Genomic DNA, 22,249 nt, shown 5'->3' on the forward strand with positions numbered 1-22,249 from the left:
GAAAAGTCTGAAATTGGACTGAAGTGCTCAATTATATGCACAAACTGTGTTAGACATAGCTGCAACAATAACGAGTTTGCTGAGGATCTAGATTCTAAAAAACATCTTGATAACGAAAACTTTTTGTTAGAAGCTTAGGAGAAATCATTTGAAAGCAAAAAGAAAAAAAAAAACATTTCAGCGTAATTTTTCTGGTCATTTAATCAAATGTGCACCATTAGAGGGGGTGGGGGAAGGATAATATTTTAGTATATAATTTCGTTTTGGGAGGTGAGCTACTGTTCTTATGGGGTGGACAGTTCTGATTTAATGCATTTTTGATTTGCATGAAATAATACTTCTACTTGAAATAAAAGGGAAAGGAGGGGGGGGGGGTGAGGATTAATTTTATTTGGTGGAGGGGGGGGTGCTGTACTTTGAGAGGAGGTGCATCATCGATCTTGGAAAATGGACATACTCGATTTCTAACTTTAACTTAGCATAAAATAATGTTTCCATATGAAATGTATGGAGAGGGGTTCGGGGGCACTGCTTCGTTTTACGGGGATAGGAGGGCTCTGTAGCATTGGTGGGTTACGTCATCCCTCTTGGGGGTCAAACACCTTTAATTTCATGCTTTTAAATTTAGTAAAACATAATATTCTCACTTTAAATTTACTCTAAAAATTCTGGAAAAATACTCAAAACAGCAATTTTTAGATGCCCCCCATTCCAAAACCCGACGCACAATGGGGTGGGACTTTTTACCTGATCTTATTGGGAGGGTAATAAACAATTTGCACCAGGTTCAGCTTTTTTTTTTTTTTGATGTTTGGGTCCGACTCCTATTTTTACTGTACTACTTGTTTGTTGTCTTCCCTTGTTTGCAAACATGAAAAACTGGATAGCAACACAGCGCTTTTGACGGCAACAACGAGGAGCTTCGGTTACGAGTCACTGAGGCTGAGATCACCGGCGGCAGAACTCTGCGACGAAAAAATTTCAAAGCTTGTTCACCGCTATGATAAGTGCCTCAATTTGTATGGTGACTATGTATAAAAGTAGAGTTTTAGTAAATCATCAGATCTATATTAAGAAACAGTTTTTTTTTGTGCTTATTTTTTTTTTTTTTTTTAATATTCCACAACGGTCCTTACTTCCTGAATAGCCCACGTAGAACCTTTCCTTTTGTTAAAATCAACAGGCGCAAATAAAAACGTTAAAATAGGCAGACTGGTTTTGCGGACAATCTCTGCTTTCGTCGGTGTCTACTGCCCAATATAGCCTACATTCACAGTTAATATGATGAACACTCCAATCATCAAATGGTTTAACAGGATCTTTGAGTTTAGAAAAAAATAGCTTGTTAAGATGTCTGAAAAATACTTAGAAATTAAATTTGCTGAGTACGAGTGGAGATCTTTGGAAAGAATGAAAAGACGACAAAATTGTGAGACAGTTTGGATTTAGTGTGAGTTGTGTTGCGATTAGAAAGTTTATGGAAAGCGGTGTCAGTGATAGATTTGATAGGAATAACCTCTGTCAATCACCACCCTTTATAAAAAAAAGGAGTGCTTCACTTAAGAAGATCAAGGGTTGAACAGATAATGATTGCGCGTTGACAAATGTCGCCATGGCTAATGGTTGAAATTTTTTCCTTTATGTGATGGCACGAGCTCAAGCGCAATTAAACTAAAAGCAGAAATAAGATTGGAGCAATTAAAACAAAGTATATCTTTAAAAAGTTAAAACATCTGGATTTATGATGGTATATTTAAACTATCTAAATCGCGGCAATTGTTGTTTAAAAAGTTTGCAAAATTTAAATAGACAAAAATTACAAACACAATTAAATTTTGTAAAAATATTTTAAAAACATGAATGACTTTCAAGAGTTTTTAGAAATGTATTTTCTAAAACGTGTTACAAGATTAAACACAATTTTAATTTAATTTTCGAAAAGACTGTAACACAGTTGGTAATATTTTCTTCTTCTAATGGGGGCTGCGTTTTTGAGGCTATTTAGCCTTTTAGCAGACCTAGTGCGATCCCCCGATACAGCACCCAGTCTTTCATATGCCACTATTAAGGAGCGGGTGTCAATGACACGGATAATTTGGACGCCCAGTTTCCACCAGATGGAGGCTCTTGGGCCCTCTTTTGATGAGAAATTGCACAAGGAATTTTAATTTAGTCGAGGGAATTATTCGCCAAAGGAATACCCAAGGGATCTTTCACATGCCATAATCATACGACATGGACGCTGATGATTTTCTGCATCACGAAAATCCACTGACTGGCCACCCCAGGTCACCAGGTCAGAGCCTGGGTCCACAGGCGTAGAAGGCCAGCGCCTAACCATCACGCCACCAGTTGATAATATAAATCATAGAAAATCTCAGGACATGCATTCAAAAAAAAAAAAAAAAAATCCGTGATTTTTTTTTTTTTTGTGATGATCTTAAATCATATTTTAGTGCCTACTAATTTGAAGCTGGAACCTCTAACGTTTTCCTTCTTGTTCCAAACTAAAATATTTTTAAACCCTTCATAAATTATTGTTATAAAAGCCATGGGTATTTGATTATATTCAATTAAATGGAGAATCAATAGAAGAATGATTAATTGGTGGTATTTCTAAAACTTATTTAAAAAAAAAAATTCAAAAGTATCGCAATGGTTTTTTATTTAATAATCTTATCCACATAATAATATTAATAAACTTATCCCATTTTTCTTGAATTGCCTTTTCATTTTCACCGAATGTAAGCAACATCACCTTGGGGCATTTTACTGTTGTTATAATGCTCCCTGCTTTTTTGGTTTCTTTTATATTATCCAATCCACGTTTGACTATAGTATAGCTAAAGCTGCCAACTGCTACAAAAAAATCGTAGTTTCTACGAATTACAGCTTCAGACTGCGACGCTACGAAAGCAGGTTCAATAACTACGATTTTCTGTTTTTTAAATTTATAATCCAAAAAAAAAAAAAAAACAACTGCATGAAAACTAAACCGGTAAGTTCAGAAAACCAAAGTTCTATACGTGTGCTGACAGTCTCTGCGCAACAAGCATCGCTCTTCGAAAGTTACATGGCGTAAAGATTGATCGGTTTCTAGATTGCGACGATTGTACAGTCATTGAATATTCCGCAAAAAAAAAAAAAAAAAAAAAAAAACTGCCACAAACTTCTTGAAGAATATTAAATTTTTTTATTCCGTATTAATATTTTCTGTATCATATTTGAAATTTGTTAAGTATCATTGTTTTTGTTCTTTATACTGTTGACAATCCATCACTGTGTGTGTGTGAGTTTAAATCTGCGTAGCGACCATGCCCCCTCACTGCAAAATGCTGCCACGATTTTGCTTAACCGCGGAGAGATGGTGGGTGAATAGGGATAAATTTTCGATTTTTCAATTTTATTTTTATATGATAGAGTAACATGTATGAACATCATAGGTGAAAAAATTTTTGCGATACGATAAGTAGTTTTTTTTTTAAATTAATTTTTAAAGTTCAAGCGATTGTGACGTCAAATGGCACAGAAAGTGACGTCATGCGCTCTTTCGCCGCGGGAGAAGCCGAAGGACGTGCAGTTGACTTCGAAGACGAAATGTAAGACTTACCTCGTCGCGTTTCTGAAACATTAAACCTCTCATCCTCTCGGAAATATTCGAATACCATCATTGATGTTACTTAAGGACGATCATTAGATTGTGCTTTAACGAATCCGGCCCCCATAGTGTGTTCAAAAGGATTATTGAATTTCTGAAAAATAAAAATATCAGCTCGCTCGAAATGTCCGTAGCGAAAACAAGGGATCTTCGGCGGAAGACTGCCCATTAGTGAACTGTGACGTAAGCTCGTGACGTTTCAGAAAAGCGCACTTTTTAGCAGGGATTTTTAAAAATCCATTAAAAATCAATCACGGTGTTTTAAAATTCAGCGAAAGTGATTTTTTTAGTTTTGAGGGTCAATTAACAATATTCAATAGTCAAAATATGAACATTTAATAGGTTGCAACTTCCCTATTCAAAGTAGAAACGGACTACCCCATTTTGTCATAGGTAGCATTAAAGAGAACGTGCGACTTTACTGCTTGCATTTTCTCGCTGATTCTACCTATCAAACGAGCTGATGTGTGCATCACATGACTTCCTTTTACTCCAATTTAATGTCATTTCCCCATTATTCGCTATTTTAATGTGATTCAATATTTATTCTCTAAATATCACCAACAATGGCCAAATTGAAACCAAAAAAAAAAAAAAAAAAAAACTCCGCCAAATTTGTCGCCAAGTTGGCGACAAAACTTGGCGACCAAAAGACTGGCGATATATCGCCAAGTGTCCGACAAATTATAACGCCACTTGAGTTTACATCGAAATTAACAATGATTTCCCCCCAAAAAGGTGCAAAAGACCCCCCTTAGGAACATCCGAAAGCAACCAAAAGGGGAGGTGCACAACTAGACCCCACTACGAGTCTATGTACCAAATTTCAACTTTCTAGGACATACCATTTTTGAGTTATGCGAGATACATACGCACATACGCACATACGCACATACGCACATACACACATACGCACATACATACAGACGTCACGAGAAAAGTCGTTGTAATTACCTCGGTGATGGTCAAAATGGATATTTCGCGTGTCTATACATTCTTAGGCACTTTTCCGCATGTGGTCGAATCGAAAAAAAAAACTCAACATTCATTTGGGGGTGAGCAAAATGGAAATTAAGGGCGATTTTTGAGTGAAAATTTTTTCGCGAATACAATACTTCCTTTTTTGTAAAAGGAAGTAAAAATGAAGAGTGGTCAGTTCTCTCTTCCAGTTCACTCACCATCTCTCCGCGGTCAAGCTTTAGTTCTGTTAAACGTAACGTATTCGTATATCTTTCTACCATCGATAAGGTTCTCTATATTGAAATTAATCTTAACTTCTTTGTTCAAAAATGCTGCTAAATATGAGAATATTGTTTTCTTTGACTAGGTCTTGCCCAAATTTCTAGAACATTTCGACTATGTTCACCATTGACCTCGTCTAAGGATTACACCCATTTGTTACGCTGGATACGTAATTCGTTTGTGATGGCAGCCATGATGGATTATCCTTATCCTGCATCTTTTATGGGAAATTTTCCTGCAAAGCCAGTCAACGTAAGTAATTAAAAAAATTGACGTCTTGAATTCAGATTATGTTTTTCGCAATCATGGATTGCGATAGTACCCTACGCGTTGAGTTTCTTGTTTCTACAAATGGACTGGAAGTGAAATAGAAAAGAGGTTCGTACTCATCATATTATGACTAGTGATTTTCTAGATCAGGTAATACGAGGTAAAAAAAAGAAATGGTCATCAGGATGCGGTAATAAAGATTTTATGACCGATATCCACCAGTTCAGTTATTATCAAGATTATTTACAATGCATAATGTAATGCATTTTTATTTCTTATCAGTCTTAAATAATGGGAATTAAACTTTTGGAATTAAAAAAAAAAACTCAAAGAAGTCTGAATTTAAATTTTGAGTCATAAAATTGCTCTTTACTGCATGTTGACGGGAAATTGTTCACTCTCTTTTTCCTTTTATTTAATCCTGATGGTTAAACATGCGTTACTTGACACAACTTTTATGCTCGAAGTAGACTGTACTGCTCCAAGCAGCGCAGGTAAAACTACAACTACAGTATCGTTGAATTTCGATTTCTTCCAACGTAGGTTATGTGCAGCAAGCTGCTATCTGAAGCGATCCCTGCTGCCGGTCTTCGAAAAGCCAGTGCCGTCTACTACAATTCTTCCGAAACACTAAATTGCTTTGATATATACAACGAATACCTGTACTGTGCCGACCCAACTGGATGTGGCCTTGGATCTGACAGCAAGGCATGGGATTACCAAGTACGTACATGGATATCTGACGGAAACCCTACCCTTAATGAAATAATTAAAAACCTTAATAAGAAGAAGTCAAAAGAGCACAGTGAAAATGTACTTTAAATTGCAGGCAGAGAATAAAATTTTTAGAATCATTATTTCATTCATTATGTCAGGGCTCCCCTATGCCAGGGTGCGGTGACGCGCAGTTGCGCGTCACCGCACCCTGGGATGCTACAGCAAAAGGCGAAGGGTATCCATGGTATAAAAAAAATGTATGTAATAAAGATGGACTAAGGTGCAGTGAGAAAACTCTAATTCTTCAAAAGATGCCTCGAATCAGAAGAGTTTGGGAACCCCTGCATTGGGTATCATCATCATGTATTTCAAAATAAAGAACGGTGGTACACGATTTCCATCAAACGAGAATACTATTTACATGAAATACACCGCCAGCTCAGTCATTTCCAGCCGAGGACTACAGTTTCGTGCTTCACGAAACTGTAGTCCTCGGCTGGAAATGACTGAGCTGGCGGTGTATTTCATGTATTTCTGCTTTAGCACAGGCTAATGGGCGGTAATTTACTGAGAATACTATTTCTTTCTCTTTTTTGTTTTTTGAATAAAGGTTAATGACGGTTGCTTTATTGAATTATTCATTATATGTTTGAAATTTATACGGAAACAAATATTGCTTTAATATCTATAATTGTCTTATATACTTCAGGCTTGCACTGAAATCAACCTGGAAGCAAGCACTTCTGGAGAGCGGGATATGTTCCCCGAACTGCCTTTCACTTCGCAAATGCGTGATGAGTATTGCCTCCAAACATGGAAAGTACTGCCCAGAAGGGATTGGCTAGAGGTCCTCTTATGGGGAAGAGGTAATGCATATTACTTACAAAATATTGGAAATAAAATAAACAATAGTTTGAAGTTTTGGAGTTCTTCGGTGAGCTATCGATCGTTCAATTAATTATTGAATTTTCTCACTGGCTAAAAAGAGATTTATATTTTCGGGGGACGTGATTCCCTGATCGGTATGGCTTTGAACTTGAAATGGGGGGCGGGGGGGGGGGGGGGGTTCTGGTTCGATGCCAGACGGTAGAAGATCCTCCATGATCGCTAATGATGACTGGGTCACGTTAAATGCTTCATGGTCACAAAGTCCTTCGAGCTCCCACTCCAAATCAATATCTCTGTGGGTGCTGAAATAGGAATTATTCAGCTTCTAGTTTGGATCCAGATTTTTGAGACATTGATAGAGGGTGTTTCCATCTAGTGTTGCTGTCTGTTCTCAATCAGACTTCCACCTTAGGGGTGCTCTATGAACGGCAGCCGTGCCTTTCTGCCTTTAATCGGCTAGCATTGTGCAACAACAACAACCGTAACTTATTTTCCAAAATATTTTGGAACTCTACTTGCTCATTCAAGAATGGCTGATACAAAATATAACCCCCTAGTAAGAATGCAACGTATTGGTAAAACATAGATCAAAATGTAACGTAACAATTGACTTTCAATGGATTCTAAAATCTTTGCATAACTCTTTACTCAAAATTAATTTAATATGAATGCGTTGTTGTTGTCTTGTGCCAGCTAGGCTGGCAATTTGGGGTGCGATGCTTTACCTTTCCAACTCTGTACCGTAATTAGGAGTGAAATCCGACTCCCACAGTACACACATTACCCGTTTATAGGGTAGGCAACCATTCACAACACAACAACACATTCGTACAAAGGAAGGACAAGGAAAGTACATCCATGGCCGAGCCGGGATTCGAACCCGGGACCACCCCATCGCAATCTGACTCCCATGACCACTAGACAAGGCGGGCGGCAAACATGAATGCGTAGCAGTAACTATTGGCTACATAAAATATCCTGCCGATAGATAAAACAAATAGATTTGTAGAACAACAACTATATTTCCTTTGAAACATAATTTTTCTCTTCAATAGAGAGACTGCACTTAGCAAAAGAGATTGCGCTTTTTTTTGTCGAACAGTTGTTGAGAAATGTTTAAAGCTACTTAAAATCTTTAAAAATAGTTAATATCTGTTAAAAAAATAGTTTAACACAATTGGATGCCCAATTTTATACTTTACAAATTTTAGACTGCACGATGGCTTTTGGTGGAATTTTTGTGTGAACAGCGAAAATATACTCGGAATGCATGAAAGGTGAACACTGGACATATAGTACCTTCATTGTTATTATATCAACTTTTTACTAATTTCATTTAAAGGAAAGCAGATTCATTTTATTTTCCTCATTCAACCACTAATAGGATCTGGAATTTATGGTAAATTACTTGTTTATAATTTTACAACGTTTGTTAACAGTTGTATGTTTTCCATTTGTAGATATAAATACTGCTTCAAACATTGTCTTCAGCAATGGGAATCTTGATCCTTGGGCTCCAGGAGGAGTGAGTAACTTTTTTACTTTTTATTGCCCTGGTTCTCTCGAGAGCATTAGTACTATCGGTTAGTGGGCTGCTAAGATTTCAAAAAATCCTGTCAAAAGTCAAACGGCGGTGGGGTTGGGAGAGGGCGGTAGAGAATAATATTCAATCATGTCGAAATCGAAATTAAATGCTTATATCACTGGCATAGTACCCAGAGGACAATAATTTTAAGGGAGGGAGGAGGGTCATGATGAACAAATATAGAGTTTTGGGTACGAAACCTTTCTGGAATTGTTTGGGTGTGAATAAAAAGAGCCAAATCGGCTAGGAATAAGGCATTTAGTAGGGCATATACTCATCGAAACAAAATGCGTTAAATTTTCGTGTCAGAGCCGGCAAACATGGACTCTTATTACTTGAATAATCACAAATACTTGTCAATACAACATTGATAAAAATTTATTTAAACTAAGATCATAAATTTACTATTTCAATTCAAAGAAGCGAAAAACATGCCATCCCGGCATACCGGTGAGTGCTGCTGAAAAAGTTCAAAAGAAGGAACCACCACTTCATCGAAGTTTTATAACTTGAATTGAGATTGCTCAGTTGAATGCAAAATTGAAATGTCTTTCTTCTTCGGTTTAGAAGCAAAGAAACAGTTTTTGCATTTTAACGTAGATGCCAAACTAAATTTAGTTTCTAAAAACCATTTACATAGAGGACAGGAGGCACATGAACGCATGGGTGCCCACAGGGGGTAATTATGGCGCAAGTTGCGCCATCAAAATGGGGGGGGGGATTTTTAAAAATTTTTAAATTAATTTATTTAAATTTGTTTTTTAAAATTTATTTATTGATTTATTTTCAATTTATTTTTAATTTAAATTATTTATCTCATTTTGTTTTATTTTATTCTGTTTTCTTATAGTTCATTTGTTTATTTAGTTTAGGTGAATGTGTGTGTGTGTGTATATGTCATTCAAAGTCAGAACTTTTCTATTAAAATAATAATAATAATTGAAAAATAACCAAATAAATAAATAAATAAATATTACTTAAAACAAATAAAATAAAAAAGAGAGATAAAAAATAGAAAAGTGAAAGAGAGTTGAGAAAGCTTTTGAGGGGGGGGGGAATTGCATCATTGAACTTGGGGGAATGGGCACCTCTGCGTGAACACTAATGTTACCTTATTTCCAACAAACTATGTTAACTACAGAAACAATGAAAGGAAATATTATTTCTAATTTAATTTAATAATAATTCTAATTTTAATTAATCTTTTTATTTAAACAAATTAATACATTAAAAAGATTACGCAAACATTTATATTTTATTCATAAAGTATTTGAACACAGTGTGTAAACATAAATTTGCATGTATACAAGGGATCCATCAACTTGTATGCAATTATTTAAATATGATCAAATACAATACGATATGCGAATAATTTGCATTGTCATTGGTTTAGGGAGGTTGGTATCCACCCCTGGCAGTGACACTGAAAAACATTTCATTGGGTACTTCAGGAATTTAGAATTTAATGAAAAAAACTAAGCAGTAATGAGAAGAAGATGGTAAGGAGTGAATAATATTCAATTAGGTCAAAAACAAAATTTAATGATAATTTTAGTGAAAATGTGTAAAACTTAAAACATATGTTTTATTGTTCATAACAAGTTTTTGTTACGAATTAGAAACATGTAATTCAGCAATCATTTTGCTGATAAAAATGAAATACTCTCTCGTGAATATTAAAATTTTAATGCAACTTTTTTAGTGAACTTTTCGGGAGTATTCCAAAGAGAGAAGAAGAGAGAAGATTTCGGCATTCATTAGCGATGAGAATTTAGTTTCTCAGAATTTAGTTTATAAAAGAGAAGCAAAATGACAAAGATAAAATGCAATTTAAGTTCCAGTAATTTTGAGCATTATGAGATTTTAGCAACAAAAATGCTAATCAAGAAAAGGAGGATGCTTAAGAGGACCAATCAGAGAAAAAACTAAAAGTAAAGCTGTTTTGATTTGTCACTTACATCTTAATATATAAAAATCTTCTGTGCGGACGTTTGTCACCATAAGGTTTTTAAAACGGCTGGACCGATTTTGATCAAATTTTTTGTATGTAATTAAGTTGTGGCAAGCATGGTTTCGAAGTGCGATGGATAGAATCGGAAACGTTTTTGTTAATTAATAAATTAATTTAAACATTGGATGGTTATTTCTCCCAAATGATTTATATTTATTTTAATCCATTGTTGAGCGAGAACTGAAATAAATATTTAACCCGTTGCCAAAGGACAATAAGAAAGCCAGCTCTGCTTTTTGTAATGAAATTTCCTACTGTGATATGTCAATTCGCAACTCCAACGAACTATAGGGGGCACTGTAGTCACTGTCTAATGGCCGACTTAAAAACTAAAACAAACGCATGTGGTAACGAAGGAAATGCTAAAAGTGTTGTGATTTTTGTTCGTATGTATTATATTTTTCGCTTTTTTCTTTTTAAATTAACTTTCAAAGTCTTGTGGATATTCTGGCCCACGAAGAAAGAAATGAGAATTCAAGAAGCATTACTAAACGTCAAAGATTAATGCAAACTACGTAGTTCGTAGTTCTAAGCAGCTATTTCCGCGATGTTGAATTCGATATTTATCAATTCTTGATAAAACTAAATAATAATTGTGGCCTGACAAGAACAACAATTAATGCTAGAAAATTCAATATGACATTACAAATTATTATCGAAAGAAGATGATACTTTTTTGCCTTGCTTGGCTAGCGTTTATTGTTTTGCATTTGTTGCTGAGTTATTTCTCTCGAATTCCCGAATCGGTTAATTTAAAATTTTTCTGTTTCGATTTTTCTAATTTCTGAGTTACGATTTAATTATGTCAAGTTATGCAAATCATCTACAGAATTCTTACGGATATATGGTGGTAGTTTTCTTTTCAGTTGATTGACCATTATTTCTTTTTACTATCGAATTCTGTAATCTTATTACCATTTTATTCCACTCATGATAAAAATTAAAAATGGTTTAACTAAAAACGCGAAATCTCGCCAAGGCTACTTTGCTCGCACAATACTAAAACTATAACCCTAAACAAATTTAGCGTAACCTTTCAGCTGAGAATAAAAGGAATAAAGTAAATTCTTTCTCGGTGAAACACTTTTCATTTTGTTCTACGATAATATATTCAAGAAAATATTTTGCATACCGTCCATTCCAAATAAATGCTGCTGTAAAAGATGGTTAGTTAAATTAATTTAAGATTAAAAAAAACTCATATTCTTACAAATTCATGCAAAACAATAAATTTTTTTACCTTGTATAACGTTATCCAAGTTTGTTAATCCAGTTTTCGCTTTCACCATTTTCAATCAACTCATATTTTAGAAGGAAATAAGGAAAACTAACATTATTTTGAGAAGCTCGAGAATACTACTACGGGACGAATTAATTTCTGTAGCTGAAAGCAAACTAAGACTCATCGATTGCGTTAATAAATACTCAGAACAAACTGCCTGTGTTTACGTCAACAGACACACGTGGAACGCAACGTGGCAATGTTTTAGTTTCATCGGCAGTTTTGTAAATCACCGCAAAGTAGCGTATTCGAGCGCTAAAGTTCCGAATTGAGAATAGTTAAAACGTAGCGAGAGAGAGAGAGAGAGTGAAGCCTTCATTTCTTAAAAGCAACGATTTTAGATTTTAGTGATATATTTTTAAAGTAAAGTACTGTGAAAAGTTCACGCAAAAAGTGTGTTCTGTCGTCGTAGTTGAACCATGTGACCGGATCGGTGCTTAAGGTTTTCCTAGCCCAAATGATCACAAATTATCGTACCTAGCAACATTTGTTTCTCGGATGAAATCCATCTGAGTTTTGGCACCAATGTCAAGAATACTTTAAAGATTATCCAAAGATGGGCGGATTTATGGGGGGGCAGAGGGGGCAATGCCCCCCCCCCCCAGTTTTGGGAGGATATGTAGTAACAACACATCTTCCAAAAATTAAAATAAAAAAATTATTTATTTTTTCTTCTTTGAATAGTTCAGAAAGGCATGAGTGGATTTATAGGGGGGCACAGGGGGCAAGGCCCCCCAGTTTTGGGAGGACTTTATATAGTAACACAACACATCTTCCAAAATCTTAAAACAAAAAAAAACATGACTTTTTCTTTTTTGAATAGTTCGATGAAAATGAAGATAAAAGCGAATGTCCTTTTCTGATGGGAGAAAAGAAAAGGAAAAAAAAAACGAACATTAAATACAAATAGTACAGCTGTCACTGGGGAGCTGAAAATGTGTCTAAATTCACTATTTTGGACTGAAAACCATTTGGGCAAGTATATGAATGAAAATATAGGCTAAACAACCTATACATTAAACTGCAACACTTATAATAATTGACGATTAATTTAACAAATTAGAACCTAAAACAAAGGGGAACCCCCCCCCCCCCTCCCATTCGCGCTAAAAGAACGATCTACTCGTTATGATTTGTGTCCACATTTAAAGCATTTATTTGTGAATAATATTTATGTTCTTAGTAGATTAATTGGCCTTCTGAGAAATTCTAAAAAACAGTTTTTTCCCCCTTCTCTCTCTCTCTCTCTCTCTCTTTTTAATATTCTTTTTTTAAGAGAGGGAGAGAAAGAAAATAAATACTATCTCAAATTGAATAAATTTTAATTATCTGAGTGTTCTGATTAAATGAATCTTTTTACTTAGAGGGAGAGTACAATTTTTACTTACTTTATAAATACTGTTTTAAAAGTAAGGTCAGTCATAATCATCTAAGTCTAAGTGAGTCAGTCCTTGTCATTATTGAAATCTAAATAATTGAGTCATCAAAAGTTTTGAAAAAAATTGCTGAAATTTTATTAAAGTCTATAAAAACCTAACAAAGATTGGTAAAATCGTAAAAATCCTTTAACCGTAAAAACTGACGAATTTTTGCAAAAATTACAAAAAATCAAGCAAAAATCTGAATTACAAACAGGGCCGAATTGGCCTGTAAGATGAACAAGCTGTTGCTTAGGGCCCCTGCTTTGAAGTAGATCCCTAGCTCCCAAAAAAAAAAAAAAAAAAAATTCATGATTCGTTCCTTAAAAAATGGAAATTGCTTGAAAAACCAATTTCATTTTTAAGAGCTTGAAAACCTTGAACATTTAGAAACGTGTGGCTACAAACCTTAAATTTTAAAATTTCTAACAAATGGTAGAGAGGGAGGAATGCCAAAGTATGTCAAATTCAGCTCCTTGACACATCCTGTATTAAAAATGTAAAAATCATGGTTCTCACGAATGTAACATATTATTTGAAATAGATTTTTGTGACTCGCATGTTTCATATATTGCTATTTATTCAATCCCGAATGCAGTATTTTGGAAATTCTTTTGTATTGATTGCTTTTATCTTACTTCTTCTGCATATTGTCTATCTGTTTAGCACGGAACAAAATCCACACTACTTTTATTTCTTTTCGTTTTCTGCCCCACTTGCAACTGAAGAAAAGTTGTCATGATAAATTTATGGTTTCTTTTTTCTTTTAAATTTAAAATAGCTATTTCTTACAAAGTTAGAACAGGACTGTAAAAATTTACAATCAAGTACTAAAATATCAGAGACTGGAAAGTACAAATGAAGTGCTTTAAATAATTTTATTTATTCTAGAGTCCTTGAAAATAATTAGATAAGTCTTTGAAAATCCTAAGCAAAGTGGACTCTAATTACTTCTACTGCATATTGTTAATCCGTTTACCCAGGGAAAAAATGATACACTACCTCTATTCCTTTTCGTTTTCTGCATTACTTATAATTAAAAAAAGGTTGTTGTAATGAGAAATCTATAGTTCATGTTTCCCTTCAAACTTAAAATTGCTGTTTCTTACAAAGTTTGAACAATACTGTACAACTATATAATCTAGCTATCAATTTCTTTGTCTATCCAATTAACCTTTATAAGGCTTTAAAATGTAGAATTTTATATCCGCCAAGCCACCTCTACCGCCAATTCTACCTATATATGTAGAATTTTATAAGGCTTCAAAATGTAGAATTTTATATCCATTTTACAAAATTTCCTCCGAGGGAGAAACCCCCGGTCCCCTGAAATTGGAGATATTCTATTTCCCACTTAAAAGGGAGCCTTGCATCACTCTCTTGATACCAGCTCCCTCTCTTAAGGTCAATTCAAAAAGGACAGCATGAAAGCACACATTACTAAAATCGACACAAGCATGGACTTATGCATCACAGGAAACAGACAAAAACATGGGAGTGGGGGGGGGGGGCAATAAAAATGTTGCTGGAAAAAAAAATCCTGTCCCCCCAGCAACTCAGTCCTAAATCCGCCAATGATCAATACATTATTAAAGGAAAAGATGATGGAATATGAAGACGAAACAAATTTTATATTCGTCCAGATAAATTACAACAGGGTAGTTCTGTACACAAAAGATCAGTGCAGTGGAAGATCTTTATCTTTTGTGAAAAGAACAAACTAGGCAATATATGAAGTTTTAAAAGTTTTCGTTTAAAAGATCGAACTGCTAATCGGTTGAAGTTGGCTTCGCTCACTGATCGGCTGGATTACAGTAACGTGGTGGCTTGGCGACTTTGGCTATTAACAATAGAGTTGCGTGATCATTTGTTTACATTTTAAAGCTACTGTTAATGTAATTTATTGTATTTTTTGTTTATTTGGCGAAATATTTCAAATTGCAAAGAACTGTTTTTCGTTTTAAAAGAGCTTTTAGTCATTTTAGTTGAAGAATGTGTTTATTTTACATCGGGAGGGGGGAGGGGATGATGATTTTTGTTTCTTCAGAGAACTGTTTTTACCTTTACCATTTTTTTAAACGATATCCTTTCTATTGTTTTATTCTTTCTCATGTGGGAGATGTTGCAGCGGGATTTCCCGTTTGTTCTAGACGGGTAGTTAGTTTTTTACACTTAATATATGAGGACGCTTTTTATCCTTTGAGTATGGGTGAAGGAACAAACCATCAAGTACGGGAGAAAAAATAGTAAATAAAACAACTGCTCAATGGGCATTAGATAAATCAAGTTGTAATAAGTATACGCATTCTGACACCAAGTAGCTTAAAACATTTTCTTTTTACTTATTTTTTTCAACAAAACGGTTCAAACACTTGGTAGTTTATTGAAATTTTTCAACTTTTCAATTTACAAAGTTTGAACAGAACAACGTCTGTCAGGTCCTTTAGTAGTTCCTAATAAAAATGTTTGCATTCTCATTTGATTGATTTGTATTTACTCAGTGTTTTTAAGCTAAAATAACTAATATTTTTGAAATGTAAGTTTTGAAAAATGTGTCGGCCTCGTTATCTGCAGTTTTGATCGACGGTGGTGCTCATCACCTCGACCTCAGGTAAGCATATTTATTCTTTTGAGTGTATTTCACTTTTAGACGAACAACAGAAAGAGTTTTCCCAAAAGTAATGCAGAAATTGCGAGTAGAGGGAGGAGGGAGTTTCACTTGTTATAATTTATCTTCTATGAAGAAAATTAAAAATATTTTTATTTATTGAGTAACTATTAATTTAAAAAATGCTAAAAATGAATCAAAATAAAATAAATAAAAACAAACAAGGGAAATCATTGCAGTAACAGTCTAGCTGCGATAAATGTGTTTATTTTTCAAAATGGAAAACGTACAATGAATTTTTTAAACCTGACAAATATTTCGTCAAGTTTTCCTGTAGGTTTTTTAGCATTATTTTATTTAGTCATTCATTTATTTTTTTTGGGGGGGGGGAGGAGAATAACACTATTAAAAAAAAAAAGGAAAAAAAACAAATTTGAAATTTTTTTAAAAATTGAATAGTAGAGTGTAGTTAGTTGCTATACAATGAACTATACTTGAAGTTATTGTTTTTAAAGTTTGCTTTCGGGGGGGGGGGGGTCACAATTTTGTAGTTTTATTCATTGGAAGAATCCTACAGAAATCCTGTTGCTGAATTTTCAGGCAGTGCCACCCTTAGGGAAGACCGTCGTGCATCTGCTTCCAAAATATTATTTTCGAATTGTTTCTGTCAGTCTCTCTTTTGAATTTATTGCAGATCAGGCAAAAAAAAAAAAAAATAATAATAATAAAATAAATAAATAAATAAATGCAAAATTTATTGAATGCCCACGAATTTTCGATAGTTTAGGCGCAGTTGATTCCAACAATTTCATTATTTCTTATAGTTAGCTACAATTAAGAAAAAATCTAACTATTCTAAACTGTGACAAGTAAATTCATACTTTCATTTACAATTACACAACTTGTTATTTATTTGCTTTGTTTCTGCAGGGGTAGTAACGCAAAGGATCCAGCATCAGTCATCGAAGCTAGAAAGTTCCACGCCAGAAAGATTTCTGAGTGGCTGGCTGAATTCTACCGTAAACAGCGTCATGGAAATGTAGAACGAAATGATTTACACATGTTTGAATCGTAATTTATGTCCTCAAAGAATCTCGCATTGAAAACTGATGACAGCAACTCTGATGAAATAGGATAAATGTAAATTTGATGAATGTAAACTGAATAATAGCATTACTTAACAATAAGTAAACGAGAAAAGTTATTGAAAATTGCACATTCGCTGTTACAAAGATAAGACATTCCAATTTCCCATTAACAGTTTGTCCAGGACCATCATTTGGGGCAGTGGTTGGAAAAACTACTTTCTTTTTGTAGCGAACTACAACTACAACTACTTTATTACAAATGTAGTTAACTACAACTACAACTACGTTTTTCAAAATGTAGCAACTACAAGCTACTTTTGAAAAGTAGTCGCTACTTCGCTACTTTTAAACAAATAAATAAAGAGCATACACATACACACCGTTTGAAGATTGCACAAAAAAATTAGAAAAATGGTTTAGATTAATAAATTTGTTCACTTGAACCTGGACTAAGAATTATTTATTGTTTCATTCCTTTACTGAGCCATTCCAAACATTTTTTTACGATTTTTACGAATATCCACTGCAAGAAAGGATTTAAAAAGTTGAAGGAAATCAACATTCAAGTTTTTAATCTTTTCCTGACAGTGAATATTTCATTCAAGAAGTGCTACTTGGCTACTTGAAAATGTAAATAGATGCAGTCATAATTTGATTACCATTTCATATAGATATACATACACTACAGTTTGACCAAAAGTATGGGAACACTTTTAAAAATTCACATTTTTACGGATATCTGGAGAAATAAAAGACCAACTGCTCTGTAATTTATTTCACAAAAAACGTATACTCCAGCTGTCGTTTTCCAATAAAAGCTAAGTCTACTATTCATTTAGGTGACCAGCAACAAGTTGAGGGAACAAAAAAAAGTTTTTAATTATTTTTTCATTGTAAATAAGTGGGAATAAGCTATAAATTTCAGAAATAAGTTTTAAAACTATCAAAAATTTATTTTTACATTTTCTTGAAAGTATCTCCCACGGAGATACAAGCATTTTTTTCAAAAATGCAAAATTGTTCTTGAAGGTTTTTGGCTCTCATAACGCAGAGTTTTTAGTCAAACGTTACTTAATTTTCAGAATATTTGACAGCATATTAGAGAAATATAAGAATAAAATTTGAGGTTGAAATATTGAAAATTTAATGAAATATGAACATTTAAAGCAATTAATCACGTTCGAGCATGCGCAGTGAACGTTTAATTCACTGCGCATACGCGAAAGATAGAAATTTATAACTTTCATAACTCAAAGCTTAGATGTATCCTACAACTCATAAAAAAAATCCACCTCAATATCTTTAAAATTCAAAAAGTTATCAGCAATCTAATGAGCCGAATTTCTATAATTCTTGGGTAGGCGGTGAAAGGTAAGGGGTCGTTTGCAAACTGGTAACACTTTCCTGTTATCGTTGCAGAGTTATTTATGATCAGAATGGATTATTTGCGAACGTTCCCTCACGATTCGTCGTCTAGCTAAGAAATATTAAAATTCGGCTCATTAGATCGCTGATAACTTTTTACATTTTAAAGGTACCACGGTAGGATTTTTTTTACAAGTTGTAGAATGTATTTGGGCTTCCAATTATGAAAGTTATAAATTGCTATCTTTCGCGCATGCGAAGTGAAAAATAAATTGGTTTTAACTTTTCATATTTCAGAAAATTTCCAATATTTTAACTTCAAATTGTATGCTATGTTTCTCTAATATGCTGTCAAGTGACGACACGAGAAATGGCTAAATAGCGAGCTTTACTCGAGTAACGAATTTTGGAGCTAACGCCAATTCCTCACCTCGTAACACGAAAATTTTGGGAAGGGAATCGCACGGCGTAAGTATCACCTTATCACCTTCTTTTATTGGGTACTAAATATTAGTTTCGTGAATGGACTTTCCTTTCAGCATCACTGAAGGAAAAAGTACCCCACATTGTACTAGTCGAAACATCGCTTTGTTAATTTACAAATCGCCTCTCAGCATATTTTTCATTCTAATTATGAAGTTGATGAAACATTATTTCACATAAGCGGGCTGTTAATCTAAAATTTTAAGAGGAATAATAGAAAGTTCCTGACAACTAAAGAAATTAAAAGATTTTCGATATTCTTGAATAAGTAAAAAGTGCGTCGAATATAATTACTGTATATACTGTATAGTACTACTGTAATGCTGCATTTTATTATTGCACATACTATACGTACCATACTGTTTCATTTTATGCCATTCTCCCCCATTGATTTTGTATACCCTAACCATATTTTTATCTAATAACAGTTTCTTTTTAAATACAGTAAAATGTCAGTTCTCTACGTTTAAATTTGGAAAAATGAATTTAAGCAATGGGCTAAAATAGTTTTAGGGGTGTTTACAAATGTCTAAAATTACTGGTAAGTTCATTAAAAAAAAATCGTATAGATTCTCTTTTCCTTAACGCGAAATGTCAACCTACGTCTTGGAACTCATCCCTCACGTAAGTATCGATAGTAAATGCGGATGACATTCATATATTTTAGCTAAACGGGCAAATTTTGCTTGAAACGGAAGCATTTCCGTTATCATACATTTTTATTACACTGTAATATTAATTGTTAGCCGGCCAAAAAGGCAGTTCAATGTCATCCTTTTCTATAACATTTACAGTAGCTTCCATATTAGGAGGATATTGACACAATAATCTTATTGACATCTAAAATGTTTATCCACGGGACATTCTCTGCTGACAGAAAACACAAACGTGATGCTATTTGGTAGTTATTATTCTTTTCATTCTAAGCCATGCTGCTCGTATTTTTCAGAGTCTTACGAATCTGATTGATGCAAGTTTTACTCGCGTAAGACTTGCAGCAGTCAGATTGTTTGAAACGTCGGTTTTTTTTTTTTTTTGAAACTTTATTCAAAAGTAGTTTTCAAAAATCGCTACAAACTACTTTTTTTTGTAGCTAACTACTCGCTACTCTACTTTTTTTCAAAAGTAGTGCGCTACACTACAAACTACTAAAAAATGTAGCTACTACAGTAGCGTCGCTACTTGTAGCGCGCTACTTCCAACCACTGATTTGGGGTAATTGACAACACCTCTCCTAACTTTGAGAAATGAATGTTTTCCATACATGTGAGCGTGGTTTTTGTTGTTCTTCACTATCATACCCTTTGACCTCCATAGAAAATTTGGAATGATGGCCTGGTTCTATCAAATAGATTCTACTACAGTGAAACCTGTGTAAGTTGACCACTTGCGGTGCAGTACTTTGGTGGTCAACTTAGACAGGTGGTCAACTTATAAAGGGGGTAATGATTTTTTTTTCGTGATTTCTTGCTCCATGTGTTCATTTTTTGATTGATTGACACTTACGCTTTCTGTTCAACTCACTTTCATTGTTTAGCATTACTTTGAAACTATTATTTAAAATGTTATTCAAATATTTTTAGAGATTATTTTCCCAGAATGACGTATGATGTGTCATGCAAATTTAAAATTTCAGTAAACTGATCCAAAAAAAATCTTATTATTTATGAAAAGTTACTCATTTGAAATTAATAGTTCCTAAAAATTCATAGCTTCTCAAAAATTACAAATTTTTCTCATATACATTTATACTCCATGATAATCTACTTTTCAACAAAATAACTCCTTATTGAAGTTGGCGCACTTATTAGACACTAGTTTTAGAAATTCCATATGTGTCAGCTAATTTTCTCTGGCTTTCTCCCTTTTCAATTAATTTTAATTTTTTATACTTTTTATTGATCTCAAGTTCAACTAACTTTCTTTTTGAAGCCGTTTTATGTAAAACTATAACACAAAGAGCAACAAGCTAGACTCTCATAGTTCAAAAAAGCAGTTGAAAATGAAAATGTGTGTGTGTGTCCTATCTCTTAATCATTTGCACCAGAAATACTTCAATGCAAGTAACTTTACTCTTTAGCACAATTCCATTGTTGCCACAAAATATTGCAACTGGAAAAAAATACCTTGTACTTTTCTATTGACACACGTTTTCATTGAACAGAGAGTACAAAGGGCAATCTCAAATAGATGAACAAAAGAAAAACAAGTTTGAGAAATAAAAGGGTTCTTAGTAGTTTTCCCATGTCGTTAAACTCAAAAGGAGATTTAGTTATGCTGCTGTTTAATTTAGTTAGTAAAATGCTGTTCTGGTATCAAAAATATTCTTGGAAAGCTATAAAAAATAATAATAAAATAAAATAATTTGCTAAGTAAAATTTTAAAAACTAAACCAAGTGGTCAACTTACAAAGGGTTTTTTACAGTACTCCAAACCAAATTTGGTGTTCATTAGTGGTCAAGATAGACAGGTGGTCAAGATAGAGAGGTGGTCAAGTTACAGAGGTTTTCCTTCAATATATAAGATAGGACTAATTCCGTTCTTGACAAAAGCGGTCAACATAGACAGGTGGTCAACTTTCAAAGGTGGTCAACTTTACAGGTTTTACTGTATAATATATGGCAATGTCAATTCAATGATTCAGATTCAGAATAGGTCATTGCACCGTGGCTGAAATTAATCCTGGTTTCGTGATTAATCCTGGTTTCAAATAAACTGCACTCTACAAATGATTTATTACTACAACATTCATTTTTCACCTAACAGACTTTATTAAATAACTAGAAAATCGCTCGTCAAGGTATGACGGGTGAAAATTGCTTCTGCATTTGAACGAAGCCATTGCCCTTTTTTTTTTTTTTTTTTGATGGTTTGATGGTTGAAATTGTAATCCTAACTTCAGTGGATTAACCCTAAACTTTAGTAGGCAGCTTTCATTGTTGCCCATTTTTTCGTTTCTTCATTCTCCTGAAATGACACAGTCTTACCATTAAAACAGTTAAGTTACCGGATCGAGTTCAGCCTTGTCACGATAAAGCCTTCCCCTACATATTAAACATTACCAGAACATATTATCAGATTATCATGCCGTGGCACGGGTTTCATTGTTGAAACTCGCGCGTTACTCGATCATCGGCTATTATATATATGAGGATTTCCCACATCATGTGTTATTAACCTTCAAATATTTAATCCATTCTTGTCAGCGAATACTTAATTCAAGAAGTGCAACTCAGCTACTTGAAAATGTCAATAGAAAGGGTCCTAATTTGGTTTAAATTTTACATAGACAAACATAAACATAAAATAATTAGATGAAAAAAAAAAAATCTTTTAATCTGAAAATAAAAACCTTTAATTTTCATCATAGGAATTAATTTTATAGGAACTTATAATTCGTAGGAACTTATTAATTTTAAGCTTCAAGCTAGAGGTCTGGACCAGGACACTATCTCCTTCTTAAGCCATTAATAATATAAAACAAAAACGTTTTTCAATCCTACCGAATAAATAATCTCAAAAACTTGCAATATTAAATAATTGACTTTTACTACGAAATTATATCAAGACTCAATCACTAAAAGAGCGAAAATACGGAAATTAAAAAATATAAACCTAAAGATGCTAGTATTTA

At 33.7% G+C, this 22,249-nt stretch overlaps 1 protein-coding gene across 1 annotated transcript in view; it reads left to right on the plus strand.

Annotated features, from left to right (window-relative positions):
* Positions 1-16,958, plus strand: part of LOC129230484 (dipeptidyl peptidase 2-like) — a 76,741-nt gene extending 59,783 nt beyond the window's left edge. The window contains 6 exon segments of the mRNA XM_054864888.1: positions 4,986-5,152; positions 5,714-5,893; positions 6,597-6,753; positions 8,236-8,299; positions 15,611-15,682; positions 16,610-16,958. Of these exon segments, the coding sequence (XP_054720863.1) occupies positions 4,986-5,152; positions 5,714-5,893; positions 6,597-6,753; positions 8,236-8,299; positions 15,611-15,682; positions 16,610-16,754 (785 nt within the window). The 3' untranslated portion in view covers positions 16,755-16,958.
* Positions 16,959-22,249: the final 5,291 nt, after the last annotated feature.

This window comes from Uloborus diversus, chromosome 1, assembly GCF_026930045.1.
Source record: "Uloborus diversus isolate 005 chromosome 1, Udiv.v.3.1, whole genome shotgun sequence".
NCBI classification, from domain to species: Eukaryota; Metazoa; Arthropoda; class Arachnida; order Araneae; family Uloboridae; genus Uloborus; species Uloborus diversus.